Source organism: Dipodomys ordii, unplaced genomic scaffold (assembly GCF_000151885.1).
Source record: "Dipodomys ordii isolate 6190 unplaced genomic scaffold, Dord_2.0 Scaffold81, whole genome shotgun sequence".
Taxonomy (NCBI): Eukaryota; Metazoa; Chordata; class Mammalia; order Rodentia; family Heteromyidae; genus Dipodomys; species Dipodomys ordii.
In genome coordinates, this window is record NW_012267297.1 from 5201954 (window position 1) to 5224653 (window position 22700).

The 22700-nt window shown below is 44.3% G+C and overlaps 2 protein-coding genes across 5 annotated transcripts in view; one reads left to right on the forward strand and one right to left on the reverse strand.

Moving 5' to 3' along the window:
- The first annotated feature begins 270 nt into the window (after positions 1–270).
- Positions 271–6170, forward strand: Lyrm5 (LYR motif containing 5). Its single transcript, XM_013025102.1, has 3 exons — positions 271–352; positions 5054–5141; positions 5233–6170. Exons 2-3 carry the CDS (start codon positions 5097–5099, stop codon positions 5449–5451), a joined length of 264 nt encoding a protein of 87 aa, XP_012880556.1. The 5' UTR covers positions 271–352; positions 5054–5096; the 3' UTR covers positions 5452–6170.
- Positions 6171–9374: 3204 nt separating this feature from the next.
- Positions 9375–22700, reverse strand: part of Kras (Kirsten rat sarcoma viral oncogene homolog) — a 31975-nt gene continuing 18649 nt past the window's right edge. The window contains exons 3-6 of one of the 4 annotated variants that reach the window (XM_013025101.1): positions 21768–21927; positions 14637–14752; position 14545; positions 9375–10596 (exon numbers count right to left, since the gene is read on the reverse strand). In XM_013025101.1, the coding sequence (XP_012880555.1) occupies positions 10480–10596; position 14545; positions 14637–14752; positions 21768–21927 (394 nt within the window). In that variant the 3' untranslated portion in view covers positions 9375–10479. Of the gene's footprint in view, positions 10597–14544; positions 14546–14628; positions 14753–21767; positions 21928–22700 lie in introns of all 4 variants that reach the window. The other 3 variants (XM_013025097.1, XM_013025099.1, XM_013025098.1) reach the window with 3 other exon arrangements.

Here is a 22700-nt window from a genome sequence, read left to right on the forward strand (position 1 = left end):
CTCCTGTTGCCCGGACGACAGGCCCCACCCACCCACAAGGGAGAACCAAGGAGACACACTCACGTTGGAGCACTTCCGGTCTCCGTCCTCGGGGCTCCTGTCGTCTTAGGCCACGCCCACACCCGGTTGTCAAGACAACAGGCCACACCTACCCCAGCCCGGACCCTGCTCGGAGGCCCGCCCCCCAGGTCCGCGCAGTCGCGTGGGGCTTCTTCCGGCCCCGGCGGGGACTGTCGGGCCGCGCCTCCGCTTTCACGGCTCGCGGCCGGCCGGAAAGCGCTCGTCGTCACGGCGGGCTCGCGTTACGGCTCTCGGTGAGGCGGAGGCGGAGCCGGAGCCGGAGCCGCGCGGGGTGAGCGTCGCGGGGTCCGCGCGGTGGGAGCGGGGCGGGGGCCGCGCCTTCCAGCACCTTCCCTCGGCCCGCGATTCCCGGGGCGCCCGTCCCCAAGGTCGCGACCTTGACCCGGCCGGGCCGAGCAAAGGCCCTGGGGCGGGAGCCCGCGCGGGGCCCGACGACGCTGTGATACATAGTGTATATGATATGGGTGATATATAACACCTAATATATAACATACATACATGATAGATATGATGTATAACGTATAATGTACACATCATACATAACATATAACAATATATACTATATATAATATATACATTATATATATAACACCTAATATATAACACGTACACATGATAGATATGATGTATAACGTATAATGTACACATCATATGTGATATATAACAATATATACCATATACAATATATACATTATATATATAACACCTAATATATAACGTATACATGATAGATATAGGACATATAATGTATACATGATATATAACACCTAATATATAACATATACATAATAGATATGATATATAACACAATATATAATTAAATAATATATACATAATAGATATATAACATAATTATACATTATATATAATATACAACATAATGTATGACATATAATATATACATAATAGATATATAACATATACATGATAGATATGACATATAACATACATAATATATAACGTGGAATATATAACAATGTATACATAATAGATATATAACATATGTAATATATACATAATAGATATATAACATAATGTATACATAATAGATTTATAACATGTATAGAATATATGATATATAACTACATATAAACAATATATAATATATAACAATGTATAGAATATATAGACTATAGAATATACAAGATAAAATATAACATAATATATACATATTACATATGATGTATACAATATGTAGAATATAGACTATGTACTATATATAGAATATATAGACTATAAATACATATATAATAGAATATATAACATATAACACAATATATACATAACATTACATATAGTGTATAGAATATATAGAATATGTAATATATGTAATATATAGAATTATACAATACATATATAATATATAATAATTCCAAATGCCCCGGGAATGACGGGTTTCACAGGGAAAGCTGTCTTCTACATGCATGTTAGATTCCTAGGAACGCTGGATCATGTTCTAGCACGTGCCAGAAGGGCTGGGGCCGGCACCCTTGGCCGCCCCAGCTCCCCACACAGGCCTGGAGCAGCGGGGAGTCCTGTTCCCACCCCAGTGCGTGTGGCCTGTGTTCCAGGCTGACCACCACCGCAGGACCCTTCTGGCCGCACACCCTCTGGTACTGGTGTTGGGGTGCCATTCCTGGGGCTGGGTGCCGTCCCCGAGGCTGGGGCTCTGCCCCCTGAGCCTCGCTCAGACTTGTTCCATGGCGTGGTTTAATAGAGATGAGAATGCCACCGTTTTCTGCCTGGGCTGGCTTTGATCTCAGCCTGGCTGAGTAGCTAGGATCAGAGGCGCCAGCAGCCTGGCACCCAGGGTGAGGCTCTGACAGGCGCTGGTCTGGGGAATGGACCTCAACAGCTCCAGGCTGCTTCTCTTTGGCGATTCTCCTTTAGAATCCGAAGCTTGAGAGAATGATCTTTGCCAGATCCAGATATGAAAACACCTAGTCCTTGTCCACACAGTGTTCTGGTAAGGGGACAGTTGTCTGTCTGTCCAGGACTGGAGCGGAAGTCTTAACCCCTTCGCCCAAAGGAGGAAAAGCCCCCAGCGCAGCCTGGGCAGCGAGGCCTGCAGGACCGAGGCCCCGGGGCTCCGGGTGGCAGCCGCCTCTCCTCTCCCTCACTCGTGTCTTCCGTGATGCTGTGCAGGGCTTAGGAAGCGGCCAGAGCCCCTTCCTGCACTCGGTGTGTTTCCTGAATTGGAAATTAAAGTCAGTTCGATGATGATGATGATGAACAACTGTCTTGATCTATCTATGTTAGTATCAGAGAACCAGACACATTTATCTCGGCGGTACTATTTCCTTCTTTCTTCCTTCCTAACTTAAGAAAAGACCAACTGACAATTCAGCCCGGCTGAAGCCGGAGCTCACGAAAGCTTTCACACATCACACAACCGACTCCTGCAGCCGAACCCGCCAGGTGACTCACTACACCAGAGTTTGCTCTATGAAATGACATTGATGCAGAACAATTGCAAAACATTTGCAAGTCAGTCGCTTCAGTTCACACAGAAGAAGAGACATCACTCTGCCCAAGACCTGTCTGGTGGTGGTGGTACTAGGATTCGAACTCGTGGTGACTGCAGGCCCTTGACCGCGTGAGCCACACCTCCAGCCCTGTTGGCTCTGGTTATCTTGAGCTAGGGTCCCGCTTTTCACCGGAGCTGGCCTGGACTGCAGGCCTCCTGTTTTAGCTTCCTACCGTCGCCGGGAGGGTGCGCACATGTCAGCATTCCCAGCTTGGGCTTCCTGAGTGTAAACCTCCGGATTGCAGTCTCCAGGCAACCGATGACAGGTGCATGCTGCCACCTGGCCATCCAGAGATGTTTTTTGTTGGTGGAGGTGAAATACTGTCGTTAGGAGTTCAGTAGAAGCCAGAAGTCAGAAGCTGGAAAGCGAATGACTGAGCGTGCGGGAAAGGCTCGGTCTGCATGTGAATTCTCCTAGGGCACGGGCATGGAGCGTGTGGGAGGGACTCGGCTAGAATTAGGCTCTACGAGACCCCCCGAGAGCTACTGGAGGCTCGGGCACTCTGCTCCGGGAATTTGTAAGTGATGTCGATTTTGTCAAATTGCCTAAGAGGGGGAGCAAATACAAGCAATGGAGCCAGGCACTGTTGGCACACACCTGTCATCCCAGCTGATACTCAGGAGGCTGAGATCTAAGGATCACTGTTCAAAGCCAGCCCAGGCAGGAAAGTCTGTGAGACACTTAGGTCCAATTAACTAGCAAAAGGCCAGAGGTGCAGCTGTGATTCAAGTGGTAGAGCACCAGCCTTAAGCACAAAAGCTCAGGGACAGCGCCTGAATTCAAGCCCCAGCACTGGCACCCGCAAGTAACGGGAGGTCTTAACTTAATTATTGTTTGGGGTTTCTTACCACAGTGGTCTTGCTGTATAGCCAGGCTGGCCTCAACTGGTTTTCCTCTGGCCTCTCCTGAGTATGACAGTCATGCACTCCTTGCTCAGCACCGCGTTTTAAACAGAATCTACTTGCCATGATTCACATAGAGCTGATGTAAAATCTTTTTTTGGTCTGTCGTGGGGCTTGAACTGTGGGTCTGGGCGCTGTCCCTCAGCTCTTCAGCTCAAGGCTGGCGCTCTACCACTTGAGCCACAGCGCCACTTCCGTAGAGATCAGAATCTCACGGACTTTCGTGCCCGGGCTGGCTTTGAACCGCAATCCTCAGATCTCAGCCTCCTGAGTCGCTGGGATGACAGGCGGGAGCCACCGGCGCCTGGCAAAATCTGTTTTTAAAATTCATTCCTTCCTTCACGACTTCAGTGCAAATGGCATTTGGAGGAGCTGGGTGCCGTGAGCTTCTAGGGGTGAAGGGGTGTAGGCCACAGCCCAGCACCGGCTCTGGCGTGGTCTCTGGGGAGAAAGGGAGGCAGGCGGCCCTGGTGGAGAGGCGGCACCGGCTGTGGCCTCGCGGTAGCGCAGGTGTCTGAGGGGTGGCAGTGACCGGGACGGCTCAGCCGGGCGCCGTGGCTCACTCCTGGCATCCCAGCTACTGCGGAGGCTGAGGTCCGAGGATGGCGGTTCAAAGCCAGCCCAGGGAGGAAAGTCCGTGAGACTCTGATCTCCAGTGAACCACCAGAAAACGAAGTGGAGCTGTGGGTAGAGCACAAGCCTTGAGCAAAGAAGAGCTCAGGGCCAGCGCCCAGGTCCTGAGTTCAAGCCCCACGACCGACAAACGTTCACTGGTGGCCAGGAGTGAAAACCTGGAAGGAGGCAACCCGTGAAAATAAGGCCACCGTGTGCCAACAGATCACAGACGTGAGTGCAGAATCGGGCTGTGTGCGTGCGCCACGAGACACACACGCACACACGCAACTTCAGTTCACTGAGCAAGGTGATGAGTGCTTCTAGCACCGCAGCTTGCTTTCTAGAACATTCTCTCTAGGTCTTAGATGCGATGGGCTCCTTGAAGAAAGGATTTTAGGGTGGAGACCCTTTCATCGGGCAGTCGTATTAAACACGGACCGCACACGGAACCCCCACAACTCTGGGGAGACCGGGGACAGCGTGCCTGGGTTCCAGGGCTGGGGAACCTTTGTTCCACCAAGAGCCCCTGGGCTCTTGTATTGAGCTTACTACACCCTCGCCCACACACACCCCACACAAGATTCTCAACAGCCTTAGAAACCTAAAGCAGCTGAGCAGGGTTCCCTTCTCCCGGGCCTGACAGATCTGAAGGCTCACCGCGCCTCGAATCGAGCTGCTGCTGTCTTTTGTAGCACTGAGCTTGCTCACTGAAGCAGGTGCTGAAGAATTGCTTCAGCAGCCTTCAGCCTTCGGTCGCTGCAGTTTTGTTCTCCCATTTTTCTCTTCACATCCAGATTCTTCCAAGTAGTTTTTACCCTTCTTCTGAAGCACCCCCTTTTCTCAAACTGTGCCTGAAATACTCCGTTTTCCCAGTATTTAAAGAAAGATAGCGATGGTTTTTACAAAAGCAATCTTCCTTTTCTCCAGGTGTGATGTCTAAAAGGGGGATCGATCTCCACATTAAGTGAAAATGGCCAATCCTTTAAGAGGAGAAGTTCTGAATCTGTATAAGAATGTAAGTAATGGCGCTGTCCGCTTTCTAGCTTGCTACTCAGTATGTTGTGTGATGTGCGGTGTTGAGAAACATAAACTCTTTCTTTTTCAAGCTGCTGTTTCTTGGCCGGGACTACCCGAAAGGAGCAGACTATTTTAAAAGGCGTTTGAAGAACGTTTTTCTTAAAAACAAAGACGTGAAAGATCCAGAGAAGATCAAAGAACTTATTAAGCGAGGCGAATTTGTAATGAAAGAGCTAGAAGCCTTATACTTCCTTAGGAAATACAGGGCCATGAAACAACGCTATTATCCAGATACCAGCACTAACTGATCATGACACTATCAATTGGCTGAAAAATCAATGCAACTCTGTGTGTGTACCAGGTATTATAAAGTTACTCTACCTTAAAATGGCCACATAGACATCATTTATGTCAGGACCTGAGCTGACCGATTGGAGTACAATTAATAGAATTCAATCGTAATGACACTGTGAGCTATATCCACAAGCCTTTATGTTCAGTTTTATTACCAACATTTTATTATTACCAATATTATAAATAAAAAATTATTAAACGTTATCAGGTAATATCATTAAAGGACAATTTAGTGATATTACCAGTTCATGAATTGAGTACCCAATTTGGAAACAAAATATAATAGACTTAAGTTTCCTAACTTAAACGTTTTAGCCAATCATGCTTGGCCAATTTCTCCATTTTACCGTCAAAGCGCTTGCTTACGTCCCCTGGCTGGTGCACGCAAGCGCACCTTCCAGGTTCCCGACCCACCAGCAGCTCCGCAGGGTGTGTCCAGCCCAGCGCAGAGCTGTGTGAGGGAGGACGCCACAACGGCACAACACAGCTATTTGTAATCTGGCTGCAGGATCCCGACAAGCCATCAGGAATGTTGTAAAAGCTCCTGAGTGAGTTAGTGCGACAAGGCCCACCCCTGCATTGAAGTTTAAGCAAGTACTTTAACAGTCTGAAGACCGTACAGAGGACGCTTCTGATTTCAAAGCTGAATAATAAAGATCTCACTGGTATCCTTTAGTGTCTGCCTTACAAGATCTCTTGTTTTTTGCTGGTCCTGGGGCTTGAAGGCACGGCCTGGCGCTGTCCCTGAGCCTCTTTGTGTTCAAGGTGGTGCTCTACCACTTGAGCCACAGCGCCACTTCCAGCTTTTTCTGAGTAGTTTACTGGAGGTTCTCACAGACACTCCTGCCTGGGCTGGCTTCGAACTGTGACCCCTAGATCTCAGCCCCCTGACAGCCAAGATGACAGGCCTGAGCCACCAGGGTCTGGCTCTTGTAAGATCTCCATTTCCAGTTTCCCTTAAGAAAGGGCCAGGGCTGGGGGTGTAGCTCATAGCAAAGTGCTTGCCCAGCACACAGGGCCCTGGCTAAAGTTCCAGCACCCAAGCAAGATAAAAATTAAAGACTGAATTTTAAAAAGGAAAGAAGACACTTACAAGTCACCATAACTACTTTTATTACATTACAATAATTAGGAGCAGTACAGTTCATGACAAAAATATGACGAATTTCAGATCACTTCACAGCACATACTCCTATAAACATTAAAAGTTAATTAAAGGAATGGTCGTTTTAAAATTCAATGTTTGAAATGACCGATGTTCCCAGGTCAGAGCAACCAAATGATGGAAGAGACTGGATCACACTGTGCATGTGCATGTCACACACACACACAGAGCACAATGCACAAAGTGTGCATGTATCAGCTTACACTATACAAAAATAGTCAAAATACATCCCAGGTAAACATGGTAATAACGTTAAGAAATAGTACTAGTAAGAAATTGGCACTCAAAAGGAAAAATGCAGAAGTATTTTCAACATGAAAACACAAGACAGTGGAATTGGAAACTTCCAGAGAAAGTGTAACCCAGTGAGCTCCACAGGGGAGGGAAGCTTCTGAAATGAACCTTTTCTGCAGATCACTTTGTGTTCCCCAAATTTCCCATCCCACAGAGGCACTTCAAGCTAGCACACAGCTTGCCATCGAGTTAGGACTATTCTTTCAGAACAAATGCCTTGTTGTTAGGAAGAAATCATTTTCATTTTTGACAGAACTTTCCAGCTACCAGCTCGTGCTACTCCATTTCCCCATGCAGAATTCATGCTATCCAATAACAATACAGAAGCTAGTAGATATAAATTCAATTTTGAAGTCATTGCTGGGTTTTAAAAAGATGACGACATAACGAATGACAACTCTTGTCCAATGGAAATGACTACATATTGCCTGCTACCGAACAAGAGGAAAAAAAAAATACCTCACTTAAATTGTTTGTGAGGAAAAGATGGCTGGGAGGGGAGAAAAAATTACTAGAATATAAATGAGATGAACTGGTGCAAACTCATTCACCATGCCTCACAAAGCTACAAACCTTAGGACAAAATTGTGCAATGGTGGCCAGTTAGGTTCTAAATTGCTACGCAAGTGTGACTCAGTCAACAGGTACAAAGTTCCTAACTGAATATACTCACTCAGATTATACTATGTATGCCTCTATGTCCCCACCCACCCACCTTAATGCCTACGACTATAGAATCGGGAGTTCTTCAGTTCATCGTGGACTCCAGGCTGTACTAATCAATCAGGTAATGATGTGCACGACTGGGAACCCCCCCCGCCCCTTTGAACATCTCTACTAAAACCTTTTGTTAACAGAAGGTTCACGTAAGTCAAAATGCACATCAAGATTAAAACCACCTTAGAAAAACTGCCCAGCAGCATCCAAAATTCAAGAGTCTGAAATGAACATTACACACTGGAATTCCTCGGGCGCGCCCTTTTATAAAAGCAAGAGGTCACGACGCCAAGCTTCATGCCTACCTAAAGATCCTAAAGCCTTAGTTACTTATCCCAGAGAAAAGCTAAACTACCAGGGGAACTTCACTCCTTTTAAAACTAGTACTCTCTAGAAGGCGGCTTGACGGAAGAGCTGCGCTGGGTCCGCCCGACACTGACAGGCCTGGGAATGGAGCTGAGCATGCCTGGCACACAGGACCGTGCAGGCTGCACCACCAGCCCCTCGCACAAAGGAAGAAAACAAGAACCTTCAGCCACCACGCGGCCCCCCAACCCCCCCCAAAAGTTAAAAAACTGCACTACATTCTCTCTACAGTCCCACGCTGCATGCCTGATGAAAATCCTCCAGATGACTCTGCTACTTAAGACTGGGAAACAGAGACAGAACAGCCCCAGGGTCTTGTGCAGAGGCTACTTTACCACAGGCATTGAATAAACACTTGGTGAACAGATTATTTTTTTTGAAGAAAAAACACCTTTATTCATTCAATTGTGGAAGTTCCTTTTCATGGTAAGAGTTTTGACTTGTACAATGGAATGTATCCTTTTTAAAAATCAGGACTGAGTCTGAGATGCACATTTCAGCACCTCCTTTACTAAGTTTTCCTCCTACTGCATAGGGGGGTCTCTGTAAACTACTCCGAAAGTCCCTTCCATCATCAGCAACGAATGGATCAGACAGTAGAGAGGAGGCGGAAAGAGTCAAGGTTAAACTGCAGCCACACACCAGGGAAGGAGTAACTCGGGCGTCTGCATCTCATTATGGTATCTGTCAGATGATTTTAGACACAGCAACGCTGATGTACCTTTGACAACCTCGTACGCCGAGCTCCACAGCAGCAATAGAACCGGAGGAGGGGCAATGGCACCGTTTTAAGCTACACTGAGACACAGGTGCGTGGAAAAGCAGGCCAGGCAAGCCAAGTGACAGCTGAGAGAGGAGGAATCCCAAGCTGGAGAAAGACTGTTCACATAAAAACCTCTTGCACAATTTTGACCAGGAGACGGACACTGAGGATGAGAATCCAAGTAAGGAGCTACAGATTGTGCTGAGCCGGACAAACGAGTGAGTCTGTACGTAAACTGCATGTGAATCGCATGGTAGGTGCCTTGGAGCTGATTTGAAGCGGACAGCGATGTGCCCAGAGTCAGACAGAACTAAAACCTAAAGTCCAGGACATTCCATTTCACCACAGCCTTTCACGGCAAAGATTTTTAAGTCATTCTTGAAATTCACTGAAAGAACTGTTCTCATGAACAGTGACTCATCTCATTTTTAAAGCATTAGATTTGTAAATATGGAAGCAAACAGTCTGAAACTGAACTTCCATTGTTAAAAGAAAAACACAATTACTGCCCTTTGTACTCTTCTACACCTCAACTTCTAAGTTTGTATTTCAAAGGTGGTGTTTTTTTTTTTAATTCTAGTAAGAAAAAACGAAGAAGTGAGGCTCCCGATGTTTGGTAGGCCCACCAAACGAGAACTCATCTCGTTAAGTTCTCCAAGAACTCCCTCTGCTGATTCACGTTTTGATCATGGGGGTGCATGGGCTATGCTGTGAAACCTGGGTGAAGCACAAAGCTTCGCGGGGGGGCTGGCCTCACAACCCGCGTCTCCTCGTCCCCCGCTTCTCTAGAACTGGCTCAAACCATCTTAAGTATCATGACTAAAATTAAAGTGATTTTCACAGACAGACTAACAGGCTAGACAGAGCAGTCAGACACGGGGGGCTACACTTCATTCCCATGAGAATTTCTTTTTAATGTGTTAAAATGGTTCTGGATCACTATACACATTTAGGAGTGTGGGGTGAACGCCCCCACCAAATGGTTGCTGGGATCCCCATTTTTGTACTGAGTCTCCCTTAGCAGGAAAAGCTAAGAGAAGTCTTACAGTCATTTACCCAATGTAGAAAAACGTCAATGCTCTTCTATTATTTTTAATTGCCTTGGGTCTTTTTTTATTTTTTCCCCCATTTTCCCCCCTTTTTATAAAAAATATATCTTTGGGAGAGTGACCAGGATGAGGGCAGGAAAGGTGAAGACGAGGCCCCGGAAGCCCATCCGTTTGGGATCCTTCCCTGTTCCAGAAAAACCCGCCTGAAGCTGAAGTCATTACTGAAGCTGTAATGGCTCCGGAGCCCACTGATGCGACTAGATGAGCGCACGGGAGGGAAGATTCCAGAGCCTGGTGTTTCACACCAGCGCTCACCATTGTTAAGAAAATTAGGGAAAAAATCGACTTGCATGCACCAAAACCCGAGGCATGAAATCTCAGGTGCTCAGTAATTTTTTTTCACAGGCATTGCTAGTTCATAAACCAAAACTCAGGGAAATACTGGCACTTAAGAGGAAAAAGTTTCCACTGTCATTTTCAAAGAAGCATTTAAGATAAAAGCTAACAGTTCGCATGGGAAGGAAAAAAAAATTAGGTAATGCTAAAACAAATGCTAATAATTTAGTGTAATGTACAAAAATTACCACTTTTACTTAAGTAGGCCTTAAGAAAAAAGTATAAACTGTATTTACATAATTATACACTTTGTCTTTGACTTCTTTTTCTTCTTTTTCCCATCTTTGCTCATTTTTTCTTTATGTTTTCGGATTTCTCGAACTAATGTATAGAAAGCATCGTCCACACCCTGAAATTTAAAAACAAAGTGAGATGTTGAGAATGACGGCGGCAGAGTGTCACTGAGAAATGGTGGTTCAGTTGAACGTTTCCCTTCAGGAAGCAAAAACAATTTAATAAAACAGGAACGACAGCATTCACAACAGGCAATAACAGTGACCCCGAATCAAACCCAAGCTTAACAAAGGGCTTTCTCCCCAGGACACATGAATCTGGTGCGCTTTTTGGCAAGCCTCAGTCACCAACCTCCAAATGCCCGCCTACTGCGCGTTGCTCGACTTTAGATGAAAGAAGTGTCATTTCTCGTTTTGTACCTACATAAAATCCTCTGGAAGGTTTACCAAGAAATACACAGAATCCAGACAGCGTGTTCAGTTTTCACATGTTCTTCATTTCAAAACTTTTAATTAACAAAGAGGCTGAAAATGACTCCAACAAAGGGTGTTACTTTGAAAACACGAATCCCTCTAACCTAAGGAGAAATGAGCTCAGTAAGTGTCATCACCAGATGGTGCTGGAAGAGATTCTCTTTGTATTATTTTAGTTTCTGTTTAGCTTAAAAGATAATGTTTTCAAAACCAGCCATGGTCTGGGCAGGTGGCTCAGTGGTAGAGTGCTTGGCTAGTACGCATGAAGCCCTGGGTTCGATTCCTCAGTACCACATACACAGAAAAAGTCAGTGCTGTGGCTCAAGAGGTAGAGTGCTAGCCTTGAGCAAAAGCAGCTCAGGACAGCGCCTAGGCCCTGCATTCAAGCCCCAGGACTGGCAGAAAATCCCCAAACCAGCCATATAAATGCGGACCACCTTCAATGTCTGGCCATGGAAGCCTGCATCTATTTGTTATCAAAAATGGTATTAAGTCAGTTGTGAATAAAAATGATTCCAAGGCAGAACTTAACAGCCCATAATATGATTGTGACCACTTTTAAGGGGTCACCTACAAAGAGGCTATTGGTGGGGCCTTCGATACACAAGATCCCTGCGTCAACTCTTACCCGGTCTCTTGTTAAAAAGCAAACTAGATGTTCATAAAAGCAAAAACGAAACACGTGCCTTGGCCACTAGGGGGTGACGTGGGAACAAGTACCCAACATCACACTTGTATCAATGAAGGAGATTTGATCAGGGAACTACAGGGAGGGAGGAGGGAGTGTAAGAGTGAACAAAACCGGGAGCCACAGGATTTGGGATCAAAACACTTTACTACGCACCGGCGTGAAAATGAGCCAGTGAAGCTGGTTGAGACCGGCGTGGAAAGGGAGATGAGGGAGCGCGTGAGAGGGTTGGATCAAGACACACCGAGTGTGTCACAATCACACCCCACAACTGATTCCAGCTGATTTAAAATAAGCTAATTAAACAAACAATGAGGACGCGGGGCTGTGGCTCAAGTGGTAGAGGGTGCCAGCCCTGAGTTCAAGGCCTAGGAGCAACAAAAAACACAGAAGTACTGGGGTTTTTTCCAGTGGTAGCCATTGTGTTGAAAAGGATCAGCAGCCAAGTATTATAATGTGCATTTAAACAGCCTACGGGAAGAAGCACGTCATACTGACAGTCACTTCAACGTTTACATGATCTGCTCCTGACGGATGATGACTAAGACCTTCAACATCGTCACACCTGCACGGGCTGTCCGCGAACACGGGTGGCACGGGACGGAGGGGCGGCTTCTGTCCCGAGGGGCCTCCCTGGGACGGAGGGGCAGCTTCTGTCCAGAGGGGCCTCCCTGGGGGCAGGGAGGGCAGTGTAAACCTTGGGGCCACACAACGGAGGTCTAGCCACTACCTCCTCGCACGGCCTTCCACGCAGGAGGACAACAGAACTAAACTGTCCAACCCGCCGGGGCTCCGACAACCGAGACTCCTAAGCTTTAGGACGGCGTGAGCTGAACTCACTAGCTTAGATCACTGCAGGGACTGCGCAGACGCCACCATTGGCTTCTGTAGGCCAATGGCTTCCTTTTGCCTGAAGGGCGAAGAATCACTCTCCATATGTTCACATAAAAGACAAAACCAGCATCCCAGCGATGACTTCAGATGCACCCCCTTCAGGATGATGAAAAGCTGATGTGTGCGCAATTTAGAAAGGATACTGTCGTTAGCATACTTGTTCATACAAGTGTTGAGTCCGCTTAAAAGGCAAGGATTCAATAACCTGACCTTCACACTCCATGCAATTTGAGAACTACACAGATTCAAACCTTAGCATAGTATGCGTTTCTGTCCTTTGCCCTTTGGTGGTTGGTGGTGGTGCTGGTGATCTCAGGGCCTGCATGCTGTCCCTGAGCTTTTTTGCTCAAGACTAGCTACCCTTGAGCCACAGCTCCACTTCCAGCTTTTTGGAGCGGAACTGGAGATAAGAATTTCACGGACTTTTCCTGCTTGACCTGGCTCAAAGTCCTGATTCTCAGCTCTCAGCCTCCCGCGTAGCTAGGATTATATAGGTACAAGCCACCAGGAGGCTACTGCTTCCTTTCGAATGTAAATGAATAAAACTTTATTCCAAATTGTTCTGTCTTAAAAAAATCCTAGTGAGACAACAGAAAGAATGCAAAGCGCCACTTAAATCTAGCCATGATACTGTTTTGTGAAAGTGCTAAGTTTTCAAACTGAACTGTAATGTTCAATTCAGCCACAGCTTTTCAAGTGTTGCTTTACGTAATGATACAAAAACAGCCAACTCATACATCTCAAAAGTGCCAGAAATGCTGTGTTTATTCTGAGCTAATAGATTAGTATTCTACAAGTCTTAGAAATAGGTCTACTTTGGGGGGTTATATTAAATTATTTCAGACCTAAAAGTCACAAAATCAATTTTTAGTTTCATTAGTATAATAAATGATGTCCTAGTTGTTTTGGATTTTATGTCCTCAAAGAACATTACATCATACAACAATTCAGGTCAGGGCAAACGTTCAAGTTTTGTGATGAATTTTCTGTCACCTACTGAACAAAACACTCGCTGGGCTAGACAGAACTGAATACTGGTTAGCTTATAAAGGAAAAGTCCTATCGGGCTGTGCTCGATCAGTCTTTCCCGAGCAGCTAAGGTGTGCCAAGAGCTACACGTGGCAGGCAAGATTCTATTGCTCGTGTAAGAATGAAACACAAAAAGGTGATTTCAGTGCAACAGAGGAAGCCACGATCACTCAAAATGGGACGTTGGAAAGACGCACGAAGAGCACCAGGGCTGTAGATTCTGACGAGACAAGAGAAGCAGGGAGCATGCCCGTGGACATGGCCGGGGGCAGGAAACGCACTCACGGGGAGGAGGAGACACTGCGTCCCTTTATGCCAGAATGCAATCAGGTCAGACGGCAGGCGGGAAGGCGGTGTATGATTGGCTATAGGATGCTAGACTTCAGTGTAGAGCAAACCGGTGCTATTTCCTCCAAGTATCTGCATGCCCAGTGGATGATAGTGGCAACACATCAAACACAAGAGTGTGGAGGGGGAGCGGCCCAGCAGGAAATGAGAGAGGCTTGAACAAAGGTGGGTAAGATGTGGCAAGCCAGTAGCAGAGGGGTGAAGAGCAAGGGCAGGGGTGTTTACAGGGATGGAGGAGCAGCTGGGACCGGCACGTTGGGGGACACTGGAGGGCAGTGGTTTTGTTTAGACACTGTCCAAAAGGAAAAAAAAAACATTCCAAGAGGGGCCTTTTCCACCTGAGGGGCCGTTCCATCGGACCGCTGCACGACATTTAGTTTCTCTTCTATAAAGAGTCAAAAGCTGGTTTCTTAATACAGGACTCTGAGTACCCCTTAAAAAAAAGAAAAAAAGGCAATGCGTATCCAGCGTCGGAGTAATTATACCATCAGAGTACAAAGCAAGCGTAGGTTAGTCTACTACGATCATCAAACAGTCTCAAAGATCACACTCATCACAATCACAATAAATAGATCGATTATGGAAATAAACCCCAGGTTTCTTCTTGTAATACTTCAAATTAGAACACCACCCTCAAAGCCGTTCCAGGCGGCTGCTACTTTGTTACTTCTGAAAGACATCTTGCTTTCTGCCCAAAGTGGTATGCTGAACTTACCAGATTACATTATTACGCATTTTTTAATTTTCACACAGCCAGGAGTCTCTTCTTCTTTGCTGAGTTTTTTCAATCTGTACTGTCGGATCTCTCTCACCAATGTATAAAAAGCATCCTCCACTCTCTGCATTGTAAAACACAACTTCTTTAAAGACTGTTTTGTGGGGAAGAGTAATTCCCTGGGGCAGCCATGAGCAAGAAGTTTGAGATTATGAGCTTCCATTGTATTTTCTTAGAAACCCCCGAGACTGAATACCACTGAGGATGCAGTTTTAAAATATGGGCTAGAACCTGGTTTGTTCTTTTAAAGTCAGCTTAGGAACTTCTCAAGAATTTAATTAGGCATAAGACTATGAAAACTGTTTTCAGTACCTATTTATACAAGCATTTTTGTTTATTAGTGGTGGAATTAAAAGGCTCCAGGTTAGGTTTAAATGTTTTCTAACTCAAAACAAATTCTCTGCGGTGCTATCCTGTATCTCTTAACTCATGCAGCGCAACAGAGCATAAGGCTTTTGTTAAAACCAAACACAAGTCAGGAGATTGCCCTGTCATCCAATCATTTTGGGGGGGGGTTCATTTTGATAAGCATCATTTTATAGTTCATGTGCACAAAGCTACTGAGCGATTGTGACCCTCTGCTAAGAATATCCTATTCATATTCTAGTTATTACAAGTGAGGGAAACCATTCAGCCTATGGTTCTTTGGGTCTGGCTTGCTTCGCTTAATGTAATTTTTTCCCAAGGCTTTCCAGTCTTTAATTAGACATTTTCAGTCAATTTCTACGTCTATGGGAGAGGTGACACTCGGGCCGTTTGCCAAATATTAAAATACCAGTATGTAAACAGAAAACAGAAAAAGATGGATTCTTTGTATCTTTGCCACAGCCTTAAAAATGACTTGCAGTTGAGTTGTCAGGTGCTGTTGGCTCCCGCCTGTCATCCCAGCTACTCGGGAGCCTGAGATATGACGATCCTGGTTCAACGCCAGGCTGGTCAGGAAAGTCCATGAGATTCCTATCTAAATTAAGCACCAGAAAGCCAGAAACAGAACTGTGGCTCAAAGTGGTAGAGTGCTAGTCTTGAGTAAAAAAGGCTCAGGGACAGGGCTCAGGCCCTGAGTTCAAGCCCCAGGACTGGCACAAAAACAAATAAATGAATGAAAGAAAAAAGACAAAGAGCACCCACCCACCTTGAGCAGAAAAAGCTCAGGGACAGCGCCTAGGCCCTGAGTTCAAGCCCCAGAACAAACCATTCTTCTAAAAGATGGAAACACTTAAGGAAAGCTGGCATCTCTTTACTGGCTTTAAATTTTTATTTTGAGCTTATTTTGTTCCTTTTGTATTTTAAGAATACGTTGTTCACTTTGGGAAGTGGCATATGTTGGCAAGCGTCAAAGGAAAGGTCCCTCTGAGTTAAATCTGACAAAATGAACCCAGCACTTAAAAAGCTAATACAGACCAAAAATCTGACTTGTAGTTTTAAATCCAGAAGCAGACACTGGTGCAAACACAAGAGCGTCTATAACCAGGGCTTATTTGTTCAGAGTCATCTGTGTACATCTACGTACTACCTGAACAGCTGCTAAGACTTCGATTCCTTCAGGCATGTTTTTACACATGGTGCAAGAAAAAGCACTGCTCTGGTGGAATTCACCAAGTGTTACCTTTAAAGTACAATAGTAAAATCCATAAAATTAGTTGTCAGTGAAGAAGCAGGTACGCAAATATTCTGTATTAAAATGTATACCTCCAGCTTCTCATACACCAAATGACATATTTCTGTCCGAAAATTAGTAGCAAAATCATTACTGACCAAGAAAAAAATTTATCTTAATTCTTTTTTTTTTTTTGGTTGGTTGGTTGTGAGGCTTGAACTCAGGACTGGAGCATAGCCCATGAGCTCTTTTGCTCAAGGCTAAAGCTCTACCACTTTGAGCCACACAGCACTTCTGGTTTTATGGTGGAGATAAGTCTTGGACTTTCCTGCCCTGGCTGGCTTTGAACCTTGATCCTCAGATCCCAGCCTTCTGAGTAGCCATGATTATGGCATGAGCCCAGGGCCGGGTTTTATCTTAATTTTGATGGAATAGACTTAATCAACTAGCTGCGACAACCACAAAAATACCTGGGTCTTTAAAAAAAATCATTCAATGTCCGCTTTTAAAATTAAATCTCTACTTCTACTGAGATATATAAGCTTTTTCATAGCTTTATCATTAATGTTCAAGAGAACATTATTTTTTTGTTCCTTTTTCCTTAAGAAAAGTATGTATCTGGAATTTTCTTTTGTGCTTTCTGAGATAATGTCTTACTCAGTAGTCCAGGCTGCTGTCAAAATGAGCTCAAGCACTGTCTCACCCTGTTCTAGAGAGACAAACCAGGCAAAAGCTCATATTTTCGGGAATTTTCCAGGGATGTAAACCCTTATTCAGCCTTAACATGCTGAGACCGCTGCCCACAGTGACCATCTATGCATCGCGGGAGCAGATTCTGATTGAAACGTACTTCTACAATCAGTTCGGGTGTGTCTGCTTTTTCAGTGAGCACCCCATCACCAGGATCGCGATGTTTGATTTTGTCATTAGCAATGCAGAGAGAGAACTGGAAGCAAGAATCACAAAGAAGAGACCACTTCCCACCCACCCCCCGATTCAGGCCGATTAGCACCTAGAAACCTGTCCTCGTATGAAACTCAAACCAGATTTTTTTTAATGCAGTCATTTATCATCCTTTTAAAGACTTAAGTTAGTTATTAGTTGGTAACAATTTCCAAGTCCTTCTGACATGAAAATGACAGGCCAGTCTTGTTGGTCCTGTCCTGTGCTGGCTCTTCATTTAAAACGAGACACAGCGTGGAAAACAAGAGCATCGGGCACAGACAGATACTCCAAAATTGTAAATAATTGTTAAAAAAAAAAAGTGAAACATTTAGTACCCACTGTGACAAAACGACCAAGTTCTTGATTAGCACTCAACAGGATATCGCTTTGTAACACATACATGTACTCTAAATGCCTAAGAAATTCTAAGCAAGGAAAATATGAATAAAAAAAGCATAATTCCCGCTTGAATCAAAAGGTTTGATGGTATTTTTAACACAAAACGCACCACGAGAACAAGGATATAAAGGATCCCATACAGAAAGGCAATTGCTGGTGAAGAATATTCTGAATCCTTATGTCTTGGCTTTCTTTAAGGGATTTAATTTTATCAAGTATTCCTGCTGAACTTACAAAAATCCTTGCAAGGAAGTAGCGCATTATATACCCTGACTACAGAAAGCTGAGTGCCTGTCAGCCTTCGTGGCTGGAAATAGAGAAACACGCTGTCAGACATTCTAAAAACTCACTCGCGTGGGATCCTAACTTTCTCAGACAACCTTGAGAAGTGCCCGACTCCACCCAGCCCTGCACCAGTGAAACAGTCCTCTCGTGGTACGCAGCAGGTGCTCCAATCTCACCAGTGTGGTAACTCATAAAGTCAAGGTCAAGCTCTGAATCTCGTATGCACAGTTAGTGCCAGGGCACCCGAGTTAGCCTTTTACACAGTTTGTTAAATAACCTATGGTAAGAGGTCCTCTGTTCACTCATTTTGCAGATCTGAAAGTGAATGGCCCAAAGCCAGGAGATCCGCCACTCACCATTTCTAAGTGAGGAAAATTATTTTTTACATTATGGCCAAATGGGACTTCCAGAATGCAAAAGGCTTCAAGTGGGAGCTCGGGCACCAGGACCGCTGCTCTGTCAGCATCAGCTTTGCTGAGCAGTCCCTACTTTTTTTTTTTTTTGGTCAGTCATGGGGCTTGAACTCTGGGCCTGGGCCCTGTCCTTGAGCTCTTCCGTTCAAGGCGAGCCCTCTATCACTTGAGCCACAGCTCACTTCTGGTTTTCTGGTGGGTCATTGGAGATAACAGTCTCACAGACTTTCCTGCCTGGGCTGGCTTTGCACTGTGATCCTCAGATCTCCGCCTCCTGAGTAGGTAGGATGACAGGCGTGAGCCCCCAGCGCCTGGCTCGGTCCCTACTTCTGATTTGAGAGGATGAACACCATACACTGCATAATGGCAAAACCTAACTCATTTCCTTTCAGATAAAGGCTGACCAAATAATATGGAATACAGCTGGGCACAGTGGTGTGTGCCTGTAGACCCAGATACTGGGGTGAGGGAGGGAGGAAGGATGATCATTTGAGCCCAGGAGTCTGAGATCAGCCTGGTCATAAAGGGAAAAACAGTCTGGCCTGGTAATGGGTGTTTTTAAGAAAAAATTATGTATGTCATACATACATAATATAGATATACACACACATATATATATATAAATAAATATATATGTAATCTACAGTTCTTCTTAAGTTATCTTTAAAAGTACTAGAAGAGATTTTGTTTATATAGCCACAGCCTATTTAGTTCTACCACATACAAGCCGACAGTGAGTTTTGCATTTTTAAAGGGCCACCAAGGGGAAAAAGTCAACATTCAATAGGAATCACTTTGAGTCCTCAAGATTTATTATCTAGCCCTCTGTAAGCAAAATCTACCAAACCTGGACTTCTATCTATGACAACTTCTGAATTAACTTTCAGTTCCCATTAATCTTAATTTTTTGGTATTTCTATCTTAGGCTCAGGAACAAGGCTAAAATCAAAGCATGTTAGAAATTGCTAGTGGACTACAGTAAGGATATGCAAATTGTCAGATGACTAACAAAACATTCTATAAAAGGCAGGACTTCAAACTTGACAAAAAACAGACTTGTAGAATTTATTAAAACAGATGTGTTAGATTACAACTTCTAAAGTTATTCTGAACAGCTCTTTTGCATCTTCCAAATATGCAATTATCAAATTCACTTCAAGGAGGATAAATTTCTCAAAGCAAATTATTTTCAAAGCGAAATCAACAAGCCCACTTAAATCACAGAGAAATTAAAGGTCTTAGTTACAGCTTAGGGACATATAGTTCGTAAAAGACATTAAGAAAACAACATAAACGTAAGATAGTGCTTTTTATATATTATATTCCTTAATATTAATCAGCTGACCCACATAAAGGCTGCGAAGCAATTCAAGTGAATCATATGCCTTCAAAATGCTAAATGAAATTCCGAGAAACTCAAGGCTACAGACCAGTTTAAAAGCCCCAGATGTTAAGATCAATCTGATCAGTGCAGTACATAAGATCACTGACACCGAGCAGGAATCCAAGAGCACTTTTGGGATAAAGTCAACCAGCCACCTAGGAGATGCCTATGAGTGGTGTCAGGCTCGCCCAGGGGGCGTGGGGAGGTGGGGGAGGACTCCAGCGGGCTCCTCAGTGGGGCCCAATCCGATGCCTCTCCGCTCCTGGTCCCGGGGGCTCAGCTGGGGCGCCTGCTACAAGGCAGAGAGGCTCCACTCCCCTGTGACCTGTTACGTGGAGTTGGTTCATGCACACCTTGGGAAGTGTCAACTAAAATGCTCACGAATCTAAAACCTATCTTTTAAAGTGATAAATAATACAAGCAGGAAAAAAAAATGCATGGCAGAATCTAGTTAGTAGGGTTTGTAAATGTTTTCAATTCAGTTTGGGGGGGTTTTTTTGTTTCATAAAGAAATGTAAGCAGAGAAGTTATAAATATACTCCTGTTTCCTGAGACTTTCTCTCTTGAGAAAAACCAACAGTCGGGAAAAAAAACAGTGAAAAGAAAATGAAAGAGCCAGACACCAGAAGCTCAGGCCTATAATCCTAACCGTTCAGGAGGCTGAGATCTGAGGATCGCGGTTCGAAGCCAGCTCAAGAAGGAAAGTCCATGAGACTATCTATAATAAACCACTCAGAAAAAGCTGGAAGTGGTACTGTGGCTCAAGTAGTAGAGGGCTAGCCTTGAGCAGAAAAGCTCAGGGACAGCACCCAGGCCCTAAATTCAAGCCCCAGGACTGTCAAAAAAAATTTTTAATAAAAAAGATAATGAAAAAACAAAACTCTTTGCAGTCCTTGGGAACCCTAGGAAAGGACCGGGTGAAATCCTGGTTCCTCTGAGTCTAAGACATTGAGATAATGCCTACCAAGCCTTCCTTGAACCTGTTCATGAGGGGTCATTAAACTTCAGACAGAACTCCCTGTGTTCTTTTCATGTTTCAGAGTTTGTTTAATCAAAAAGAGATACAAGGATCAGTAGAAGAGCTTAACAGTTTTCCTAAAGTCCAGTTTATAAAACCCGACACCCCTGTAGCTAGAATGTGCTTTTGTATGTGTAACAGGTGATGAGCTAACATTTTTAAAATGTAACACAAGTTACATTTTACATTTAAGGGGAACAGAAAAGCTCTACAAACCAATTAATGAAACATAAACTGGCATGTTGCTAATACCTATGTGGAAATGGCAACGCCATCCCATCTTTACATATTCTTTCCTAGGATTTCTAGAACATTTAATCTCTCCATCTGTACTTCACCCAAAGAAGTCACTTTTAAAATGAAGATGAGTTTTGGAACAAAACTCAGGCTTCAATGTGACGTTAATTTTTGGAGGAACAATACAGAAACTTGTTACCTGAGCATTTCAATTTGCTTTCTAAATATTCCCTTACTTTAGGGAGAAGTTTCTCCAAAAATAAATGTATCAAAAGAAAAGTTCCTCCAAAGTAAAATTCTTCAACTACAACTCGCAACAGTGCTGGTAAAATAAGAAACTCAAAATCTGTGCTGTTGCAATTTAACATATCATTGAAAAAAAGGAATCCGCATTTCTTGAATCCTGTATTTGGAAGACAGGACCAGAGGTTAATAAAAATTCTCACTGTGAAAAGAAAACAAAATGCCCAGCACGGTGACCTTTAGAGAAGGCTGAGATGAGAGAAGGAAGAGTTTAAGGCCGGCCTGGACGACATACCCAGACTCTGTTCCAAGCCATTCCTTATCCAAAAGAAAGATAACCAGGCCCAAAGTGCTGTGCACGCTAGATGAAGTTCAGCAAAAAGGGAAGGGAACCCATCAATCGCATCAGGTGATTTAACAGGCGAAAAGCAGCCGACACTGTCAGGTGCGTCCACTTGTGCTCCTGCCCCAAGCAGGATGCCGTGACAGTGTGGCTAGTTCAATTACTCATCTCCCGACAGGCTCTGCGGACAGACGAGTTACTCGCGTTTTACTCACCTGTCTGGTCTTGGCTGAGGTCTCGATGAAAGGAATGCCGTAACTTCTTGCTAAATCCTGAGCCTGCTTCGTGTCTACTGTTCTAGAAGGCAAATCGCATTTGTTTCCTACTAGGACCATAGGTACATCTTCCGAGTCTTTGACTCTTTTAATTTGTTCTCTGGGGAAAAAACAAAAGTTGTAATAGAGGCATTAGTCACAGAGCATCCTTCTGCCTTAGGAAACTGAGTGCAGTGAGGGTCCCATAGAATCTCTTCTTTCCACCCTACAAACTTCCCCCGGTGTTTCTCCGTTATTCTTCCCGTCTGTCTTATTCGAACACTTTTCTCTCCCTTACAGATCAAATACCTATAAGAGTAAAACCTATCATCTAAAAAGTTTCTATGTAAATAGATAGCAAAGATAAGAGAACATTCTGGAAAATTCTAGGCCAAAATGAGAAACCTAAGTTCTTTTTTTTTTTTAAAGAATAAAGAGCATTAACCTTAGACACATATTCATATGGTAAAAAATGTACATATGCACAAGATACCTTCACCAAGACATAATTTAGCAGTCATGTAACTGTCACATTTCAGTCACCTGCTGCACGGGATGGACAGACAGTCCAAAACCCCAGCGATATCCGCAATTGTAGGCAGCAGCCAACACACACCAATGGCCGTGTTTAATTTATACCTCTGGCACAGTAATACATGAATTACCAGAGCAATCCTAGCAATCTACTCTAATAAGAGGTACTGAAAACTTATGAACTCTTTATTTCTGTAGTTTTTCATCTGATTTTTTCAGACCTTACTGGAGCATAAAGAACTACTCTGTTGTCTCAAAAAAAGGAAATGGCAGCTGGAAAGAGTGATTTTTTTAGAAGGCCAACAATGAAGTAACTACACTGTATTCTGTCAAGTCTTTCTGTATTTTGCTACTTTTTGG

What these genes read in the sequence shown, in the direction of transcription:
- Lyrm5 (XM_013025102.1), top strand. Translation starts at nt 5,097, where the DNA reads ATGGCCAATCCTTTAAGAGGAGAAGTTCTGAATCTGTATAAGAAT. An exon ending in TTCTGAATCTGTATAAGAAT is followed by an intron (nt 5,142 to 5,232) that starts GTAAGTAATGGC and finishes TTCTTTTTCAAG; the next exon opens with CTGCTGTTTCTTGGCCGGGA.